General features: G+C 38.9%; 2 protein-coding genes across 2 annotated transcripts; both read right to left on the bottom strand.

Annotated features, from left to right (window-relative positions):
* Positions 1 to 1,828: 1,828 nt before the first annotated feature.
* LOC107385688 (protein kinase, AMP-activated, gamma 1 non-catalytic subunit) lies at positions 1,829 to 8,758 on the bottom strand. The gene is made up of 13 exons (XM_015959756.3): positions 8,634 to 8,758; positions 6,169 to 6,220; positions 5,986 to 6,086; positions 5,832 to 5,913; positions 5,678 to 5,736; positions 5,519 to 5,564; positions 4,548 to 4,602; positions 4,081 to 4,207; positions 3,822 to 3,987; positions 3,677 to 3,714; positions 3,001 to 3,147; positions 2,765 to 2,864; positions 1,829 to 2,670 (listed from the first exon to the last, which is right to left on the bottom strand). The coding sequence occupies exons 1-13, from the start codon at positions 8,640 to 8,642 to the stop codon at positions 2,660 to 2,662; spliced, it is 993 nt and encodes a 330-aa protein (XP_015815242.3). The 5' UTR covers positions 8,643 to 8,758; the 3' UTR covers positions 1,829 to 2,659.
* A 1,486-nt stretch (positions 8,759 to 10,244) lies between these two features.
* On the bottom strand, positions 10,245 to 18,661 carry rhebl1 (Ras homolog, mTORC1 binding like 1). Its single transcript, XM_015959757.3, has 8 exons — positions 18,241 to 18,661; positions 16,748 to 16,819; positions 16,586 to 16,653; positions 16,326 to 16,408; positions 14,294 to 14,350; positions 14,166 to 14,213; positions 10,730 to 10,811; positions 10,245 to 10,646 (listed from the first exon to the last, which is right to left on the bottom strand). Exons 1-8 carry the CDS (start codon positions 18,290 to 18,292, stop codon positions 10,554 to 10,556), a joined length of 555 nt encoding a protein of 184 aa, XP_015815243.1. The 5' UTR covers positions 18,293 to 18,661; the 3' UTR covers positions 10,245 to 10,553.
* Between the last annotated feature and the right edge of the window lie 1,275 nt (positions 18,662 to 19,936).

Below are 19,936 nucleotides of genomic sequence, written 5' to 3'. Positions count from 1 at the left end.
CTTCATGGATGTTGCTAGCTACGGATCTGCACCAATGATTCTAAATGACAAGCAAAGACGAGTCATGTTGTCATACACACCAAGTTGATAAGTAAATTCCTGTCACAGTATTATCGAGTTGTTGGTAAATGAAAAAGTTGCTTATTTTAGCGCCAACTACTTGCTTCCAATTCATTGCTAAAGCCTGGGGTACACCGGAGGCGGACGCGCCACGCAGCATCACGCCCGAGATTTTGAGAAGTCAAGTGGTCACACGGGACACGCCGTGTCGCTGAGCACTTCTTGGCAAGTCGCTCAATATTCACATCATCACGCGGGACTAGAGAACAGAAAGCGGGAAGTGATTCTATTGTTTATACGTGATCAGACTTGCTGTCGTGTTTTGTAAGACTGAAATTAATTAAAAATGGGTAAGTGTGCTATTTATTAGAATATTTTAAGCTCAGCAGTACTTTAAAGATATCAAAACTGCAGCTGGGTTTGAGCCAGCAGAGGAATTTGTGCTGTAAAGGCGTTCCGCGTTGTAATGTCTGTTGTAAAGCACTCCACAATGTCATAAACAGCCGCAGCACTTGAGATAGAGCTGGTGCCCATCTTCAGCACCTAGAAACAATGCTTCTGGGACGTGGCGCAGCTCTCCCCGTGTGCCCACTCTCATTAACTACAATGGCTTCAATTTAAAATGATGCGTCTGCCTCCAGTGTGCCCAGGCTTAACTCAACATTAGCCTCCAAACTCCTTTACCAAATTTTAGGGTAAAACAAAAAGATGCCGCAGCACTTTACCGGCCCATGTCAAATTACAAATGTTCACTCTGCAGCGTTAGCTTGGCGCATACTTCGCAACCTCATAGGTTCACAGATCGTAAAAAAAATAAAATAAAATCTGTCCCTCTGTTTCAATATAACTTTCTACATGATTGAGACATCAGACTTTCACGGTAAACTTACATATTGTACCTTTAATTTTCCAAAGGGAATTGATCTAGACCTTGCAGTTGGACTAATGTGAGGTTATATGTTGCTGTAACTTTTATTAAATTTGAAGAATTTGAAGAACAATGTGCTGTCCGTGTTTGTCTGATGAAAATGAGAGCTTGTGTCCTCTGCTGTATGTAAATAGCTCTGGTCTTATTAGATTTCCCCCCCCCCGTTTATTTGAGTGTGCAGACTAAGCAAAACCACTCGCACTACTGCTGACTACACACCATTTAAAAACAAACAGTCCTCAGAATGATCTCCAGCTGCTGCTGCCAGCAGTTTTTATATAAGATCACACCTCTGAAAAAAAGAATGTTTACATAAACCATGTCAGTGGGTTGCTGTGCCCTAAATCCTGACAGAAACCTGAGCAGGATCTGATACGAACACTTCATCAGCAGTATAGATGTTTCCCTACATGGTGTCCATGATTCTCCAGCGCTTAGCGGATTGGGTTTGGTTTATTAAACTAAAACTTGACCTCATTTGAAATTTGGGCTGCTATTTGCAGACCTGGAAACAGAAGCTTTAAGAAACTTTATTATATTTTAAATAAGAATAAGTACAAAAACAGCATTTACATGCAGTTGTACAAATTCAATTTTACAAATAACAAAGAATTAAATGTGGCTCATTTTTCTCACTTAGAAAAAGGAAAGAAAATGCTGGTTTTTAGTGAGTTTAGTGCTTATGACCCTTCAACGAATTAATATTTATAATGAATATAAGATGGGATGCAGCAGCATTACAGACTAACTAAAATATTAGTATTAACATTAATACAATGAATCAGATCAAATGTTCATTCAACTTTAAAGTGGTCAACGTGTTTTTCTTGTAAAATTCAACCGATCCATAAACACAGATACCTTTGGGTTACAGGCAGAAAAAAGATGGCTCAAAAATAAAATATATAGAATTCATTTTACATACACTTGTGTCAAAGGATTCAAAAGACTAACCCCATAAATATCCACATATAGGTAGTCTAATCGAACACAGCAGCTCCGTCAGGTCTGCTACCCTGTTGTTTTTCTCCTACTTTGTTTTCATTTAAACAGATTCAATCCCTACTGAAAAGCTACATTAATTCAGCCATTTGGAAAGAAAATAAAGATCCGGAAGCTGCCTCAGACAAGTATTTAGACAGTTAACGATACTTGGTCTCATTACATAACTAATTATTACCAAACAGACGACGTTGTCCAATGTAAGTGTTGTTGTAATAGCCCATTAAGCTAAATAATTGGTAAAATACTTTAGTTTTTTGTATAAACTGGATTAAAATAATTGTAAAGCTGCATTTAAATAAGTTAAATGAACAAAAAATAATTTGAGATTATTAATACAATACTTAACTGAACGTTAATCATCAACTCATGTTGCTGCTAGTGTGATATTACTCTGACACCAAGCGTCCTGTTGGCAGTCTCCAGTCTTGCAACTAAGGGAATGTGGTTTTACTTTAGTCAAGATGAATTAATCTGAGGGTGAAGAATTTGGCTCAATTTAAAGGTTTCCTGATCTTCTCATATTAGAAACTGCTGTCTCACTAAATCAACTCCATTGATTTTCCAGAAGAAACACGAGATGTGCTTTTGTAGTTTTCCTCCCACAGGCCTGTTCTTGCTCCCTCCGCTCTGGTCTCATCCTGAAGTCTAATGTTTCTCACTCCTGCCTTAGGCGGCGCCTGTGGGGAAGAAATAGACGTTTTAGACAGGAGTTAAAGGTTTTTAAAGTGATTAGAGAAAATGTGCGAGCGTTTCAACTCGGACTGTATTTACCCTCTTCTGCACCAGTGAGCACTAGTGCCTGGAGGATGTCTGAAAGGGAAACTATCCCCTTCACCACGTCGTGCTCGTCAACCACCACTAGTCTGTGCACCTGGAGGAAAAAGCGGAGAAAACTAACTACTCCTTTATAAAATGTACAAAAGCAAACTGAAGGCAATTGAATGGTCACTTAACACAAAAACGAAGGACACTGACAGTAATAACTAGACTGTTAGCGGCATCCTCACCTCCGCCTCCACCAGCCTGTTGATGATGGCCTCCAAGGTCTCGTGTCTGTTGCAGGTCAGAACTCCCTCAAAGTACTGAGAGCGGTGCTGCAAGGCTTTGGTCACCGTCACATCCAGGTTGTTGTACGTCTTCTCTGCTGCCAGATTCTGCGTGAACATAACAATACCTCCATGTTTTGGTTTGGAGTCACAAAACCAAACAAAAATATTACACCGTTACCGATTTGCTGACGTTTGTTTTTAACCAGGATTGTAACACAAAAATCATTAAGACCACGACTCTCTGAGTGTAATTTCACAATTCTTGCTTCACTCTTGACAAAATTTCCCAGCATGCACTCACTCGCCAACATTTCACCCTGTGACCTGCAAGGCTCTCTTGAACACATACCGAAGCCTTTTCAAAGCACCATCAGCACCCAGGAAGCAGGACGGAGTGAGGAAAGTAAACATTGCTCACACACTTCTAAGAAAATTGACTTTTGAAGATTTTTTGGAGCTCGTGGGTCTGCTTGTATCAGATCAAAGAGCTGAAGAGATAAAACTTGTGAACAGAGAATACCTTAAAGCAGCTTAATGAAGCCTGTTTATACCTGGACAGGGGCTCTAATTCATGTTCTGTCTGTCTTTACAGCAAACAATTCCTTCATTTATTCAGTGAGTGAATTTTACTTACTATAACATCAAATTTCGAGTAAATGTCCACTACTCGACCTGGAAGACATCGACAGAAGACAAAAAAAAAAAAAAAAAAACTTGAGATCTCGGATTGCTAGAAAAACCTAAATAACAGAGATAAAGATTTCAGCCAGCTCACATACCTTTGTCATCCACAACAGGGAGCGCCGACACTCGCTGCTCCACAAAAATACCCAGCGCCGTGTACAACGGTGTGTCTGCATGAACCACTGCTATGCTTCGAAACGTCCCAATATTCAGCTCCTCTAAAGTCTGGCTTAAAAACGAAGGTTTCGGCATCTCTGATATCTGAATACAAGAGAGTAAACGCTTTATTGTGTTTTTACATATAATCATTATTTCATATTGTACAGTGTGACAAACTAGCGATCAAGAACCTACAAAAAGCTTCAGGAACTTAAGAATCCTCTTGTGGGTGAGGATGTACAGGGTGTTCCCCGTCAGAGGGTCAACTACAGGCAGTCTGTGGATCTTGTTCTTCAGCAGAGATGAAACGGCATCATACAAACTGCGACACAAAAAGGGGAGAAAGTTGATGGTGCTCAGCTTATTGCCAGAAAATGGCTTCACAAGATGCTTATGCTCGTTTATCAGAGGTGTCTCAAAGAGAAGCTCAAGTACAAACGTAGACCAGTTTTATAAAGTAGAATTAATACAGAAATTAAAAAGCATGAAATAATACAAAGTCTATAGTAGTTATGCCAATATCGCTAAATGTAGAAGATGAAAGTTCAGCTATTATTCATCATACTGTTTTTAAACCCGTATATGTTCACATTTTTAATTTGGCCATAAAATCTTAATAAATAAATAAACTGCTGATCCACTTCAGTAGTACTGCCACTTACCTTGCATTGGGAGATATGCTGACTAGAGGCTTGAATGAATCCTGCAGGTACAGTTCTAACATAACCAAGAAGAAAAGATAGCTCACCACAATGAATATCATATCAAATCTTCAGACGTGTGTGTTCAGTAGGGCTGCAATGATTAAACGTTCTGGTGATATGATTATAGTCGGAGACATAATCACGGTTTCACCAAGGTTATTTATGGGAATTGATTTCCCATCTGTATTAGCTTATCACACACACACACACACACACACACACACACACACACACACACACACACACACACACACACACACACACTTAGGGTTTCAAACTCTAGAAAATATTTATAGAAACACAAATTGATTGATACACGAAAGGAGATGTTAAATTCCTACTAGTGCATTTGTTGTTATGAATAACCCTGAATATCCTTTTAAGGCATGGCACTGCAGGAATTTTGCAGCATTTGTGCCACCATGCTTGGTAGGATTATTACAGCAACACCTGACTTATGAGTGCTTATTACGCCTTGGCGCAACAGAGGAAGGTATCATGATCACGTGGAGAGTCACTGCTTAGCTCCGGCAGGATCCTATATTAAAAAAGAAAGTAAACACAAGCGATATGTTTCACTTTTGTACACAGAACCAGCTGAGATGGGGCAGAGCAGAGCTCCAGGATTTTCTCTCCATTAGAGCTGGAGCTCAGATATCCTGACAGTTCACAGGGAATGTGAGTGACAGCCACCTTTAGGAGCAGCTTGTTAAAATACCTGATGAGCACAGCTTGGATCACAATAAAAAAACAGGTTATATCCAAGTTAAACGGAAGTCCAGTGCAGAGACCGCCCCCGTACACCCTTTATACCGATTACTAATGTAATTGTACCGCAAGTCTGGATTAACTGCCGTGTTTCACACCGTGGTTAATAATAAACAAACCAGGTAATCGTTGCAACCCTAGTGTTCTGTAGACATTCTCACCTCTCCATGTTTCAATTTTGTGTTCTTCCAACTCATATATCTGAACCTAAAGCATCACAATAAGAGAAAATAAATAATATCATTTGTTGACAAAGTCTTATATGTAACAAACAATCCCTGAAATTTATGAGCACAATTAAAAAGCACACAACATCTTACCAAAGGAGACTTGTAGTAGCGATGAAGAATGTTAATGAAGTCTGTGATGGTTAGCATACCTGAAGAGATGAAACAGAAGCAAATAAAGAAAACGGACATCTCTGATGTTCTTTTTATTTATGCAGAAAGTCAGTGAAACGACACAAGCTCTCACCAACAAAGCACTGCTTGTTACTGTCCCACAGGGGCGCTGCTCTTACCCCGTTAGAAACAAGAGCAAAGAACGCCTTCTTCACCTGGAAAATTATTCACTTCATCATTTCCAAATATATTCCACTAACATTTACAACCATGTTCATTTGCTGTACCTGGAGTGAAGTATCAAACACAACTAATTTGGAGCTTGTGGGTACAAGATCATAACAACGATGGGACTTCATAAACCTGGTGTATACATTACGGTCTCGGTCTAAAGAAATGAGAAAGCCTCTAATGAAAACACTCGCTTGCCAGTGTTTTAGAAACAAAACAAAAAAAAAAAATGTCTTTACCACCAATGAATGGATCCTTTTTGCTCTCGATGTCATCAATAGTTACTGGAATCTGTAAAAATACATTATTAAAAGTTAATTAAGTTTTAAAATTGCATTCCTTTTAAAGCATTCTCCTGTAGAAAAGGTCAAGGTCAATTTTATTTATAGAGCGCATTTACAGCAGCAAAGCTACACCCAAAGGGCTGTACAAGGTAAAACAAATCAACAATAAAAACCTAAAATAAGATGAGCACACAACAGTCACAATTTATAATTAAAACTGTTAAAAACTATTAAGATGCTCAAGTCAACCTGCATTAAAAGCCAGATAAAAAAAGTGCATCTTAAGAAGGGATTTAAAATGCTCTAGATTCTGTGTGGTCCTGATGTTGAGAGGTAATAATAATAATGCATTGAACTTATGTAGCGCTTTTCAAGACACCCAAAGACGCTTCCACACACTCTCACATTCACACACTGCTAGTGATGGTAAGCTACTTGTAGCCACAGCCGCCCTGGGGAGGTCTGACAGAGGCGAGGCTGCCATTTGGCGCCGTCGGCCCCTCTGACCACCACTAACACAGGCAAGTTGGGTGAAGTGTCTTGCCCAAGGACACAACAGCAGGATACCCCTGGCGGGAGCTGGAATCGAACCCACAACCCTCCGATCATGAGGCAACCTGCTCTACCACCTGAGCTACAAGGTAGCTTGTTCCACAGTTTGGGACCAACCACAGAGAAAGCTCTGTTGTCGCGAGTCTTATGGCGGATTTTTGGAACTGTTAAAAGAGCTTGAGAGCTGGACCTCATGGTTCTGGCAGGGACGTAAGCGGACAGCAGCTCAGAGATGTAAAATGGGGCCAGGTCATGAAGGGATTTAAAAACAAAAAGTAAAATTTCGAAATGGATCCTGTAAGAGACAGGAAGCCAATGGAGAGAGGCCAGAACCGGGGTTATGTGATCCCGCTTGCTGGTGCCAGTCAGCAAGTCGGGCCACTGCATTTTGGACCAGCTGAAGCCGGTGTAAGGAGGACTGGTCCATACAGGGAGAAAAGTCCAAATTGCACTTTTGAGACTTTTACCATTAATTACAGATGATTATTCCATTTATTTGCCTTGAATGGCAGCTCTCGTGGCTGCCTGTATCGGTTTTGTTCTATATGTTTTGTGTGTGTAACCTTGGTCAGGCTGTACTGCGGAGACACATTTCTGTGCTTCTGGATGCTGGAGCACTGACAATAACACTCTACCACTAGGCCATCTCAGTGGGCTGGCCTAGTGGCAGAGTGTCTGCCCTAAGACTGGGAGATCAGGGTTTGATTCCTGGTCGGGTCATACCAAAGACTTTGGAAAAAAATGGGACCCAATGCCTCCCTGCTTGACAATCAGCATTAAGGGGTTGGATTAGGGGGTTAAACCACCAATTGGTTCCCGAGCGCTGCCGTGTCTGCAGCTCACCGCTCCCCCAGGGGATGGATCAAATGCGGAGAACAAATGTGGCACACACATCAGTGTGTGTGACAACTAATGGGACTTTATTCTGATTCACGCAAAATGTAAAGAAAATCAAACCTGCACAACTTAGCCTTGGCTTGAAATTGCAAAATATATTGTTATTTATGCACGTGCAGTTTTCCTAGCGTTCTTCTTGAAAAGTAAATTATATTTGATTGACATCAAATATTAGATATGCAAAATGAAGTGTGCACTGGAAATTAAAAGAGAAACGACGCGGTTTGGCTCAAAGCATTCTACGTGTAATAAGCCACATTACTACTTCTGCATTTTAGAGCATTCCAGATAATTGGTACGTTCAAGTTGCAGAAATAATTTGTAACGTGTATAGCTGTTGAATGAAAAAAAAAGGGACAACCGATAGAAAAGCCTTAGCCTAGTGAATCCACGGTGGTGGACAGACTAAAGGTTAACTAGACAAACTAAAATGTCTCGATTAATCATACACTTCGTGGCACGTTCGAGTTAGTATATCAAGTTGTTTGCTGAACTTGAAGTCACATTTGAGACAAAAAGACGACCTGTTTTTTCTGATAAACAGAAAAAGGTCTGCATCAGACACTCATAAAGAGTCTCTGATGCAGCTAACTGTACTATATTATGTCGACACCAATCAAACTTCTTACATTAATTACTATATATATAAAAACTACATCACTAACGTTAGCGTGTTAGCCAGCGACACAATCGATCAAAAAGCCAGCTCAGGTGAGACTTTCTTTCTACTCGGGCGTTTTATATATATTAGTAAGCTTGGCAAAACTTTATGTAACGCGTTCAATATATGTATATATATATTTTTTTTTTATTACAGTTGCTCAAGTAATAATGTGCTTTCTTAACAAACCAGCAGACAGATAGCGTGCTAACTAGCTGCTAATATTAGCATCCAAAACAGAAAAAGTTAGCTTTGTTATTTAGAGGCTTTGTTAAAAGTAAAAACGTGTAGTAGCGAGCATTTTACTTACACACTCCATGTTCCATTGACTGAGTCGCTTTTACGGCTGTCCGACTCGAGTCCGACCTCACGAAGCCGGAAGCCCTAACACGTCTTCTTCCGCTGAGTGAATGGAAGGTTACCGTAATAACCATAGTGTTGCCGCACCACACAACACATTTCGCAGATTTTATTTTTTTTTACATTATCGTAATAAGAAAGATGATTAGGGTCACTGAAAAAGGGGGGGGGGGGGGGGGAGAATTCTGACTAATCTCAGGATTCTGGTATTTTTCTCAGAATTTCGACTTTAATCTCAGAATTATGACTTCAATCTCAGAAATCTGACTTTTGTTTCAGAATTCTGCCCCCCCCCCCCCCCGGATTATTAAAGTCAGAATCCTGAGGTTCAGAAATATCAGAATTATGAGATTAAAGTTAGAATTCTGAGATTAAAGTCCGAATTCTGAGAAAAATTCAGAATTCTTGGAAAAATCTGAATTCTTTCTTTTCTTTTCAGTGGCCCTAATCATCTTCTGTAATAATCTGAATTGCTTTAATTTTTAATTAAAAACTGCATCTCACTTCTAACTGTCCAAAGCTTAATGTTATTTGTTCAGTTATTAACAAGAAAAAATACTCTATGTAAATATTGAAATATAAATAATCAAGTAAAATCAGACACTTTCCAACATGAGTCACTTATTTATTTACAAAACAGTTTACAGCAAGATTTCTGAATTACCTTTGACCCACAAGGGAATATCAGTGTTCAGGTGCACAACACCTGCACTATTGGTGTCAAGTCAATAGAAGAAAAAAAAACTTTAATAAGAGCACCTTGAGTCAAGGAAAATAAATGAGGAAGTTTGAACTGTAAGGCACAAGACACAGCATCACCAGCTTCTGTTTATCTATCAATCATCTAGATCTGCAAAGCACTCAGTCTTCACTACAGAAAGAACATGAGGCCCACATAGAACAATAATCCAGCCTGTCCGGTCTTTGTAAGGCTGCAACTTTTAATGAAGAAAAAAAAAAAGACCACTACGAGTTCTCAGACTACAGCCTCAAAGGCATAAATGAAAGATAAACTTAAAAATGAATGAGCCAACTTGGCTTTCAGACTCTTTAATGGTCTTGTGAAGTGTTAAAATGTGTTTAAAACCTGAAACCCAACAATTCATATAAGGCTGTACTCTTCTTAGGATCATAAAGAGAGCACAAAACTCATTCAAATATCGACAAGACTACAGTATAAAACAGGGATAACTGGTAAATAATAATCTATTCCAATCTACAGGAAGTGTTCTTCATATACAGTTACTAGGAAAAATTAAACTATGATCAATGGAAACTCATCTGCTTAGCAGCAGATCTGGAACAACACTGTTGTCATGTTGACGGCTCCACAGAGATGATAAAAAGGTCAGAAAACTGTGAAACCACAGTAAAATCTCATGTGAAATATGCAAAAATCCAAAAGATCCGTCTATCGTGATGAAAAGTGAGTTTCCAACAGCACATTTAAATCAGTGTGAACTGTTACAGCATCACTACTGTAATCCAACATCAGCTCTCAACGGGCCTTCGCTGCACATAAACTCATTTTCTGAGACATTAGCTGATGAGATTCCCCAAGATTTGTAATTTTCCAAAGCAAGTGGTGGAAATCAAATGCACAATAATTTTTCAAGATTACATTTTAATTTTTAAGGAAACTGTCCACATGTTCCTGCTCTAGAAGCTTCTTCTCGTGTTTACAACCAGCAGGAATCCATTTCAGCTGCCTGGACAGCTGCTTTGCTATTTAAATCAATCTGATAACACGATGGAGGATTAATGTTCCACTGCAGCATCTTGGCATTGATGAGGTTGCAACTGGTAAGCTGGTGACATTGTGCCGCCTGCGTCTTCAGTAAATTAGCTTAATGACGTCCCGGATCAACTTTTACATCACTGTGCATTTCTTCTCCTCCGGAGGTGCGTTCCCATCAGCTTTCTCCATCTCCAAAATGATCCGCTTGAAAACCTCCACAGCAGTCTGTGTTGCAAGGAAATGGGGTCATAGTGTGAATTCTGTCAGGGTAAATGTAGAGAAAAGGTCATCAAACCCCTCCCTGTTACCTCATTCTCCTTGGCAGACGACTCCATGAACGCAGCACCCCAGGAATCAGCAAGTTTTTTCCCCTCCTCTGGCTTGATAACCCTGAAAATTGATTTAAAAAGCCCTCTTCTGTGACATTTAATTAACAAAATCATGTTTCTTTCTTTATCAAACACAAAGCTCTTATTTTGTTATTTGGTTTTGTCACAGTCAACAAGTTAAAATAAAAAATACCAGAACTCCAGAGATCAGAAGAGAAACAGGAGAGAATAAAACAAAAACAAACCTCAGCATAACTTTTCTCTCAGGTTTCGTGTACCAGGGACTTGCGATGCTACGAGTTATGTTTCTTAGCATCAAAAATGTTCACGATGTGCCATAATTTACACCAAACTTCGTTGTTTTTTTGTGCCCTAATTTACCATTATATTATATAATAAATAGAACCATTCTTCATTTATGACCCTATTGACTAAAACTCACAAAAAGCTTTTTTTTACTATTAGTTTCTATTAAAGGGTTTTTAGTTTCTATGGTTTTTCTGTTTTTATAAAAACACAAATAGATTTGTATTTGTAAAGCTTACAATCTTCCAGCTGATGGAGATGCTTACACAGACTTTAATTTGACCAATTGGTTTCCAACTAAAACAATGAAGAGTATTAAAGGGATGAGGCGATTTTTTTTGGTGAATGTGCTGTGTGTGTGTGTGTGTGTGTGTGTGTGTGTGTGTTTGTCTGCTATGCACAACAGAGAAGAACCAACAAGCGACATGCAGGTGAAACTCAAAAATCTTTTGAATCTGGTTCAAAAGTCTATTTATGTCAGCAATTCAACTTGGACTGAGAGACCAACTAAAGGCTGAAAATGTATTTCAGTCCTTTATTTAGAAAAAAGGATGTATTTTCGCCTTCTTCAACAGCAGACTGCCTCGTTTACAGACATTTGTTGCGGTGAGTATGTCACGTTGTTCATAGTCAAGTAGCATGCAGCGATCGTTTGAAAGACAACGGTAGAACCCGCCCGACCGAGAGCTGTCAATGGAGCGTTGCCAGACTAATTAATATATCTATTTAGTCTGGCTTGCCAGGCTATGAGATTACAATTATAACAAATAAAGTCTAAAAAATCTGACTTTGCATGTAATGAGTCCCTTTCATAGTTTCACCTTTTCAGATGAATTAGTAAAATAAATTAACTTTTGCAGCATATTCTAGTTTCATCTAACTACCAGTTAGAATCATTTCCAAAATCATTCTCCTCAATAGCATACTTTACAGTAGCTAAAATAAGATTATGACATAACGTTGCATTGCATTCTGGGAGGCAGCCATAGACAAACAAGTGTGCATTTTGAATGGGTGCCTATGAATCTGAGTCACTCCAATTGTCACAAAGCTGTAGTTTTGTCTCCTAAAGATGTTGAAACAGGAAGGAACTAAGCACAGCTGTTGGGGATTGTGCAAATCAAATTCAAGAAACCCAGATCAAATGTCGGAACATTTTTTTAATCTCTTTTCCAAAGCTGTGTAAGGTCCTCTACAATACAAACAAGTGAAAAAACAAGTGAATTTCCCCACGGTGGGATCAATAGTCTATTCTATTCTATTCTATTCTAATATGAAACAGCACATTTTGCCGGTGGAGAAGGTTCTGCATCTGAGAATGATGAGCCGATACTAGCAACGCCCGCAGATGTGGAGTTACCCAGGAGGCAGCAGTGTAAACGAAGGGGCCCTGCTGAATGTCCCACCCAAACATGGATGAAAAAGGCTTTTGACCAGAGGTGAGTGGTATGTAAAATGTAGTGACACATATTTACCTAAGATTTTAAAAAGTACTTTGAGAAAATGTTACTTGAGCGCTGAGAGTCATGAACATAAAAGCTTGAACTTTGTTTCTGCTGATATGTTTTTTCAATCGACATCCAAGCACTCTGTGGTTTATCATTTGGCAAATGTGGTTTGTTTATCTGGCATTAGCACCCAGCAGCACTAGTGTGGTGACAACCCTGACAACCAGTGAAGAACGCCGTTTCATGAATGAAGAAAAATCAAGGCTCAACAAGTCCTTGGGTTCTGGGTTCTTATGCTTTTTCCACAGCCAAACTCAAGCTCTTGTAAGAATCACTTAAAAATGTCCTGGCTCCTCAAAAGCCCTTTTTTAGAAGACACACCATGTCGGCAAATCAGCGTGATTACTGCCGCCACGGTGTGTTTTATGAACACGCCGTGGTGGCATGGCGTTGCGGGAATTTCATCTGATGCATTTGTGTCACCATGCATGGACGTAATATTACAGCAACGCCGGAGTTGTGAATGCATTTTACGCCTTGGCGCAACAGAGGGAGGCGTCATGACCACGTGGGGAGTTACTGCCGAGCTACGGCCGATTACTACAGTATTTTGAAAGTAAACACGGGCCGTAAGTTTCACTTTTGTAAACAGAATCAGCTGAGATGATAAACTGAAGCGATGCAGAGCTCCAGGAGCTTCTCTCCGTTAGAGCTGAAGCTCAGACAGCCAGAGACTGCACGGGGACTGGAGGACAGATACATTTTTGAGCAGCTTGTTAAAAAAATGTAAATGTTGAATATAGAACACGGACACTACAATGACATCTGGTGTTTTGAGGAGGTAGTGCAACAAAAGAACACCTTTTCCAGTCGCTGGGGAGTCAGGTTCACTATAGACATGTGAAGTGACCTGCCAGCACCATGTCCAGTGATGAATTTCTACTAATATGTTTATTTTACAACCGTATTTAGTGTTGGAACACCTTCTGGGCTCAGAATCAGCTGCTGGACTTAATGAGTCCGCCATTTAACAGTCCTTGCCTTGCCAAGCAGGCATTGTACCGCAATGGCGCCCCCTATCGGCTGGTAGATGTAAACATAAAACCTGCATCGTGCCCGTCAAAATAAAAATGTGATTATTTATTTTTTACTGTACATTGATTCTGCACACCTCTAAACGCCAAGTAGAGGTATTATTTTTTTAAATATTACTTTTTATTAAAATGTTTCATATTCAACCTTTAAGGAGCGTGGCCTCGATTGCAATAAAAATCAAGTTATTGTCCAAGAAAAGCGGAAGTCCGTGGCAGCACTGAGACCGCCCCTATAACCCCTTTTTACAGCCACTGTGGAATTTTTTTTGTAAAAAGAACATGACTGCACCACATTACCACCACGGTCTGACCACTTATAAACGACATAAAGCTCTCCGATACTGGCTCAGCGTAGCAGCATTGTTTTCTAAAAAAAGGCTACTGTGACACAAGAATGTTTACTTAAAACTTTCTAAATGTGCAATAAATTTGAAACTTCTATGATCCATAAAAGCAGAAAGAAAAAAAGAAGAAGCAGTTTTTCCTAAACGAAGCACCAGGATCAACACAGCATCATTGTATGTTGATGACAGCTTTACTTATCTCAGCAGCTTAGTTAACAATTACCTTTCCAAGTGGAGATCTTTTTTGTTTCCTACAAGAACAGTTGGGACCCTAAAAAGAAAAACTGGTTATGAGTAGAAGAAGAAGAACACACACTATAAAAGTATTTAAAAAAATGGAAAAGGACTTACTGAATCTTTCCAACCATGTCTAACAGCTTGTCATGTAGAGCCTGCACAACTTCAAAACTGAACAAAGACAAACATAGGAGTCACTTTAAGCACTGGTCTGGGATTGGGCAGTAACTTTGGCCGAAATCTTACGAGACATTCAGTCGGTTCAACATTTCAAAATCTGAATACAGTAACGGCCGACGTAGAAAGAAAAATGAAGGTGTGGGTCTATTCAGAACAGCTGCAGTATGTTGTATTAGAATATGTTCAGTAAGCAGAAACTTTATCCAACTCAAAGGGAAGTTCTGAGTAGATGTAACAATGAATCAGGGGTCATATTAACTGGAAATATTTTGTTTTTAACCTTCTTTCATGTCGACAGTAAAACCCTAAAGACCATGCTCAGTAGTGTTTTTCAATACATCGTCAGTGGTCTCTAGTGCGGATGAAACTCGAATTAGAATATGGTGCAAAAGTTCATTTAGTTCAGGTAATTCAGCTTGATTGGTTAAACTAATATATAAAATAGACCCTTTACATGCCAAGCCAGAAATTCCAAGCCCTTATTTGTTATAATTGTGATGATTGTGGCTTACAAGCTTATGAAAATCACACATTCAAAATCTCAGATAATTAGAATATTGTGAAACGGTTCAATATTCTAGACTCAAAAGCCTCTTTTATAGGACAGACCATCGCGTCATTACAGAGTGATAAATCTGAATTTCTGGGTCTCGTAAATGCGGCAAGGAGCAAAGGGGAAAGGTGATAAAACTCGACTCTGATGCACTTAGCCTCGTAGTAATATTGCCGCATGAGCCCCTCGCCTCTGACGACTAAACGCGTGTCAGCCCCGCTGATCCCTTTGGAGCGACTGTGGGAGCCCCCCCCGCCAAAAGAGGGTGGTCGCGTTAGAGACGTATACTGTGTGCCGAGTGCCGGCCGGAAGGGATATAAACACAGATAAACATGGCCTCTCACTAGTATCTTTCATCCAATATGGCAAACTGGACGGACGCGGAGACCATGGAGCTTTTGGCCGTGCGAGTGGACGAACAGACCAGTCGCCTTTTTACGGGGACGGTGAGAGACAGCCAGCTGTTCAACAGAGTGGTGAAAACACTGGCTGAGCGGGGCGTCAACCGGGATATAAAGCAGGTCACATCAAAGCTAAAGGTCCTGAAAAAGAAATTTCATCAGTCTGACGTGTCTTCCGTCTGACGCTGAATGCACGAACCTGTACGTCACATGCGGGGGGGCCGCCCAGCGACCTCCCTTTATCCCGTCTTGGTTTGAGAGGTGCCTGATGGCAGTTTATTCTAGCATCAGCTTTGCTACTATAAATGCCAAAATCCTCCCCAGGGAACTGCGGAAAATCCTGTTTTGCAAACGCGATGGTCCTGTAAAAACAGCTCAAGTGTCACACTAATCAGCTTATGAATCCAGAACACCTGCAAAGGGTTCCTGAGCCTTTAGATTGTCACTCAGTCTGGTTCAATATTGGTGAAATAAACTGATTTTTGCACAACATTCCTAATTTTCAAGTTTCACCCATATAAATTAAAGCCTTGTAAGCTGATCTCTGTGGATAAACAGCTCTGGCGCTCCTGTGTTCAGGAAGTTGAAGTCAACTGGAGCAGAGGGAAACAGAAGACGACAGGATTCACAGTCTAATTTCCTGATATCCAGACTTCTCCCCTCTGATTGGGTAACAGCAATGTGACTCCAACAGACTCAGTTAGCTCTGTGACATTGATGTTTTATCTCAACAAATAAATCAAGCCTGAAAGTCAATCAATCATTCAAAGCTTTATTTATAAAGCGCCTTCCGCAACCCTGTCAGGAAGCCCAAAGCGCTGAAATTTGAAAAAAAAAAAAAAGCGCTTGTATTTTATGTTGCTCATTTCATAGAAGCAGAATCCTCACAAGTCACACCTCATTCTTAACTGTATACACTGGAACTGTTAAAAATGAATATTGGGAAGCATGAAGCTTTTTCTAATTAATATTGTTTATTCTATTACCTGGCTGGACATAACCGTGTACTTACCTTTTCAAGGAAGTCACTGAATAGACAAGGACATATCCATGGATGTCCATTGAGTGGGACTGTGGAAAAATTGAGTACTCATCCTGAAAACAGAGAAGACATCTTATAAATACATCAACCACAACACTATACCTCAAAACATACAAAGTTTGTGTCTTCCAAAATGTTTGTCACAAGACATTTTCAAGAATTAACTACTCTGAAATATTGACAAGCATGAAGATTTCAATGGTAATTTTAGCAGCACGACAGCTTCTTACTTGTCCAGCTGTATCAACTAGCTGAAGATTGAAGTCTTGACCCTTCACGTTAACCATTTTGTTAAAGGCTGGGAGAGAAAATGAAAAAGGACAGGTTTTACAACTTCACACTAAATTCACAACGGGTTTTACAGCCACAACAGCCAATGAAAATGCACCTACTGTTTTCGATGGTGGGGTCATAGGAGTCAACAAACTGTCCTTCTACAAACTGTATTGTAAGAGATGACTTTCCTGTGGAAAAAGAAGACAAGAGTGGCTTTTTTAACACTGGGAAACATTTGTCAGGTCAGGAACACTGTGATGTTCCTGATCAAAGGTGAGCAGATGGGATAGAAGTTCAGCTAATTTTGTGTGCAACTTTTTTGTAAAAACGGATTAAGTGGTTTTAATAGTTATTTAGTACATGCGTCTGTTACAAAATCCAAAATCCATGCCAAGTTTTGGTAAAAAAAATAAAAATAAACAGCTTTCATCACAATGTTAAACATTTTCTAAAAATTGTCTGGAAACAATTCTGAATTCCTAAAACAAGTTTGCTCCTTTCTGTGCTATTTTTGTCCAATCAGTGCAGAATGGGTCATATAATAAAAGGTCTTGGACAAAGTTCTTGGTCAATGTTGTCTGCAAGTGCAAAATGCAGGATGACTACACCTGGAGGACCAGATGCTTTAGAGTTGTCTTAGAAGACAGTTCTCAATACCCAGTTCTGTAAAATGTTGTTTGCTGTGGCAGTAGCATGGGTAAAACAGCAAAGACCACAAAACAGACTGTCTAAATAGTACTAATCTTAAAAAATGCATTGGAAATAAAACAATTAGATACAATGCATTTCTTAAAAGATATGAAACCATTTAAATATACTCTAAAATAACCACATTTATTATAATTGAATATTATATAACATAATATTATGTCCATATCTACCTTTTTTATGTTAAACCAGAAAACACCCCTAGGATTAAAATGTCCCTGATGTGTAAAATTAACTTTAAATCAAGTCTACCTGAAGGTTTTGTTCCAATCTAATACAGGGAATTTGGTAAAAATGTATCAGACTAAATTAACGCAATAAAATAGTGATAATATGGATGATTTCCCCTCAATATGTTACATTAAACACATGCTGGCTTTGTAAGAATCTGGAAAATTGTAACTATTATCAAACGTTATGACTATAAATATTGATGAATGTGCTGTATACAGCGTGTTTCTTAGAAACACAATGCATTTAACTTAGCAAACACGTATTTTCCGAGCTGAATGGTGCAACTCCGGGCATACGAGGACAAACAAACAAGTGTGGCAACAGGTCAAGCGGGGAACTCCGGGTTGACTTTGTTTTTATAGATTGTAAACAAGTTATGGTGGAGATGCAAGAGTGATCTTTAGGACAAAACGGCTCCAAGAGAAGACGAGTTACCCGGATACTGAGCTAACTTTTATTTTAACACGATTTCAAGTAACATATGGCTGCAAACAGACGGTTTAATAAACGTTGATTAAAATGTGTTTAATGAGAATGTTCGCAGAAGAAAACACAACAACAAACGGACATAGATGGGACATAATTTAGTGAGGATAGTCCGATTATCTCGACAGGAAAACAAAGCCAGGATATTAGCATGTTAGCTGATTAGCAATGTTGTACTCACCTACGGACCGGTAACCTATAACGGCGATCTTTCGGTATTTTGGCTGAGGCATTGCGGTGAAAACAGTATTCAAAATGTTCTGGAAAATTTAGTACGCCAGCTAGTTTTACAACCTAAACAAACTTTTATCGCCACATTCGTCTCGCGTCACGTGACAACAACAAACTTTTTGGAGCTCTCCGCTGGGCCTCGCGCTGGACTTTCAGGATTCTATTACGGCGAATAAACGCTGCGCCTGTCCTAAAAACTACTCTCGTTTTGTGTCTGGTGTGTGTGTCGATGTCTGTAACTGTTTTTAAACGAGATAAATGTCGTTTTGAACAAAAACTGGTAACAAAAAAGGTAGTTCAACGCGGTCGCGAGCTGCAAGTCAAAGTGACGGAAATTGCCATTGTGTAAGCACACCGTCGTAAAACGAGCTAACACGTCAGAGAAGTGACATGAACGTGCATTCATATTTTTACAGCAGAGGTCACTCTTTGTACGTTCTAGCCTCTGGTCCCAACATGTCCCTGACAACCTGCCCTTATAGACTTTTCTAGTCTGACCTCACTCAGTTCATACTATTTTAAGTTTATGTCAACAAGTAAAACCCAAATTCGCCCTATAAACCAGACTTCCCTTCAAGTTTTTTTTTCCATATTTACAAACAGAGACTTGTGATTTACTGGAGGGGTTCAATCTTTTTATTATCTTTTTTTTTGTACGGAGCAAAATCAACAGAGTATTAAAATATATCAATACTGTGCAAACGATTTATACATTCCCAAATGTATTTATAATTTCTTCCAACATCCAGTGATGCCTCAAATATAAGTTCTTATTATTTAAAAGATCTTTCTAAGTTTAACTTTGGACTTCAACTGTTTTTTAATCAATTTTTGTATAGTTCTTATGCCTGGACACGACCAGTTATTGTGAGCCTGCAATATAAGGAAAATAAAACAGCCAACTTGAAACTTTAAACATTTTTTGAAGAAATAGAAGGGAGAACTGATCAAAAACTTTAAAGTCGTGCAGTAGTAAGTGTTCAGCAAATGGCTTTTTTAAAATGCCATGTTGAAACAAAAATGCAATTTAATTTCTGTTTAATGTCTGTTAAACAGGTCTTTGTAACATTATTCTACAAACAAACTTGTGAACTTTATGAATTAAATTGGTTCTTTGCAACATTTGTCAACATTGGTTATTTGATTTGAAAGACTTTTAATTTGCATTCTGTTGACTAAATACATGTAAAATAATATGGGGATTTAGCTGGTATTTGGAGCCTATGACTTTTTTTGTTATAATAAATCCTGACACCACATAATAAAGATAAATAACAATAATATGTTTTAAACCTGTGTTCTTAATAGAATTTAAAGATATTATCCCCTCACTTTTAGTTGTTAGTGAACAAATCCACTTTCATCAGCTGATGTGCTTTCACCAAAAAAACATCTTCTAACTAATGGAATCCATTGTCTGGACAAAGAATGTAATAATACATTTTTCAGATAATTAGTTCATTCACAAACAATTCCTAAATGTCAGTTCTATATTGGGAAAATACAACAAATAATTATAAGTGTAATATTGGACTATTGCTCATAAACATATGGTCATCAACAAAATTAAGGAAGTTCATTTCAAAATAATTAATCGAATATATCCTACAAAATATTTTATTTAAAAATATAGGAAAGAGTTAGAT

This window comes from Nothobranchius furzeri, chromosome 3, assembly GCF_043380555.1.
Source record: "Nothobranchius furzeri strain GRZ-AD chromosome 3, NfurGRZ-RIMD1, whole genome shotgun sequence".
Taxonomy (NCBI): domain Eukaryota; kingdom Metazoa; phylum Chordata; class Actinopteri; order Cyprinodontiformes; family Nothobranchiidae; genus Nothobranchius; species Nothobranchius furzeri.
This window is presented reverse-complemented; position numbering and strand designations above follow the sequence as displayed.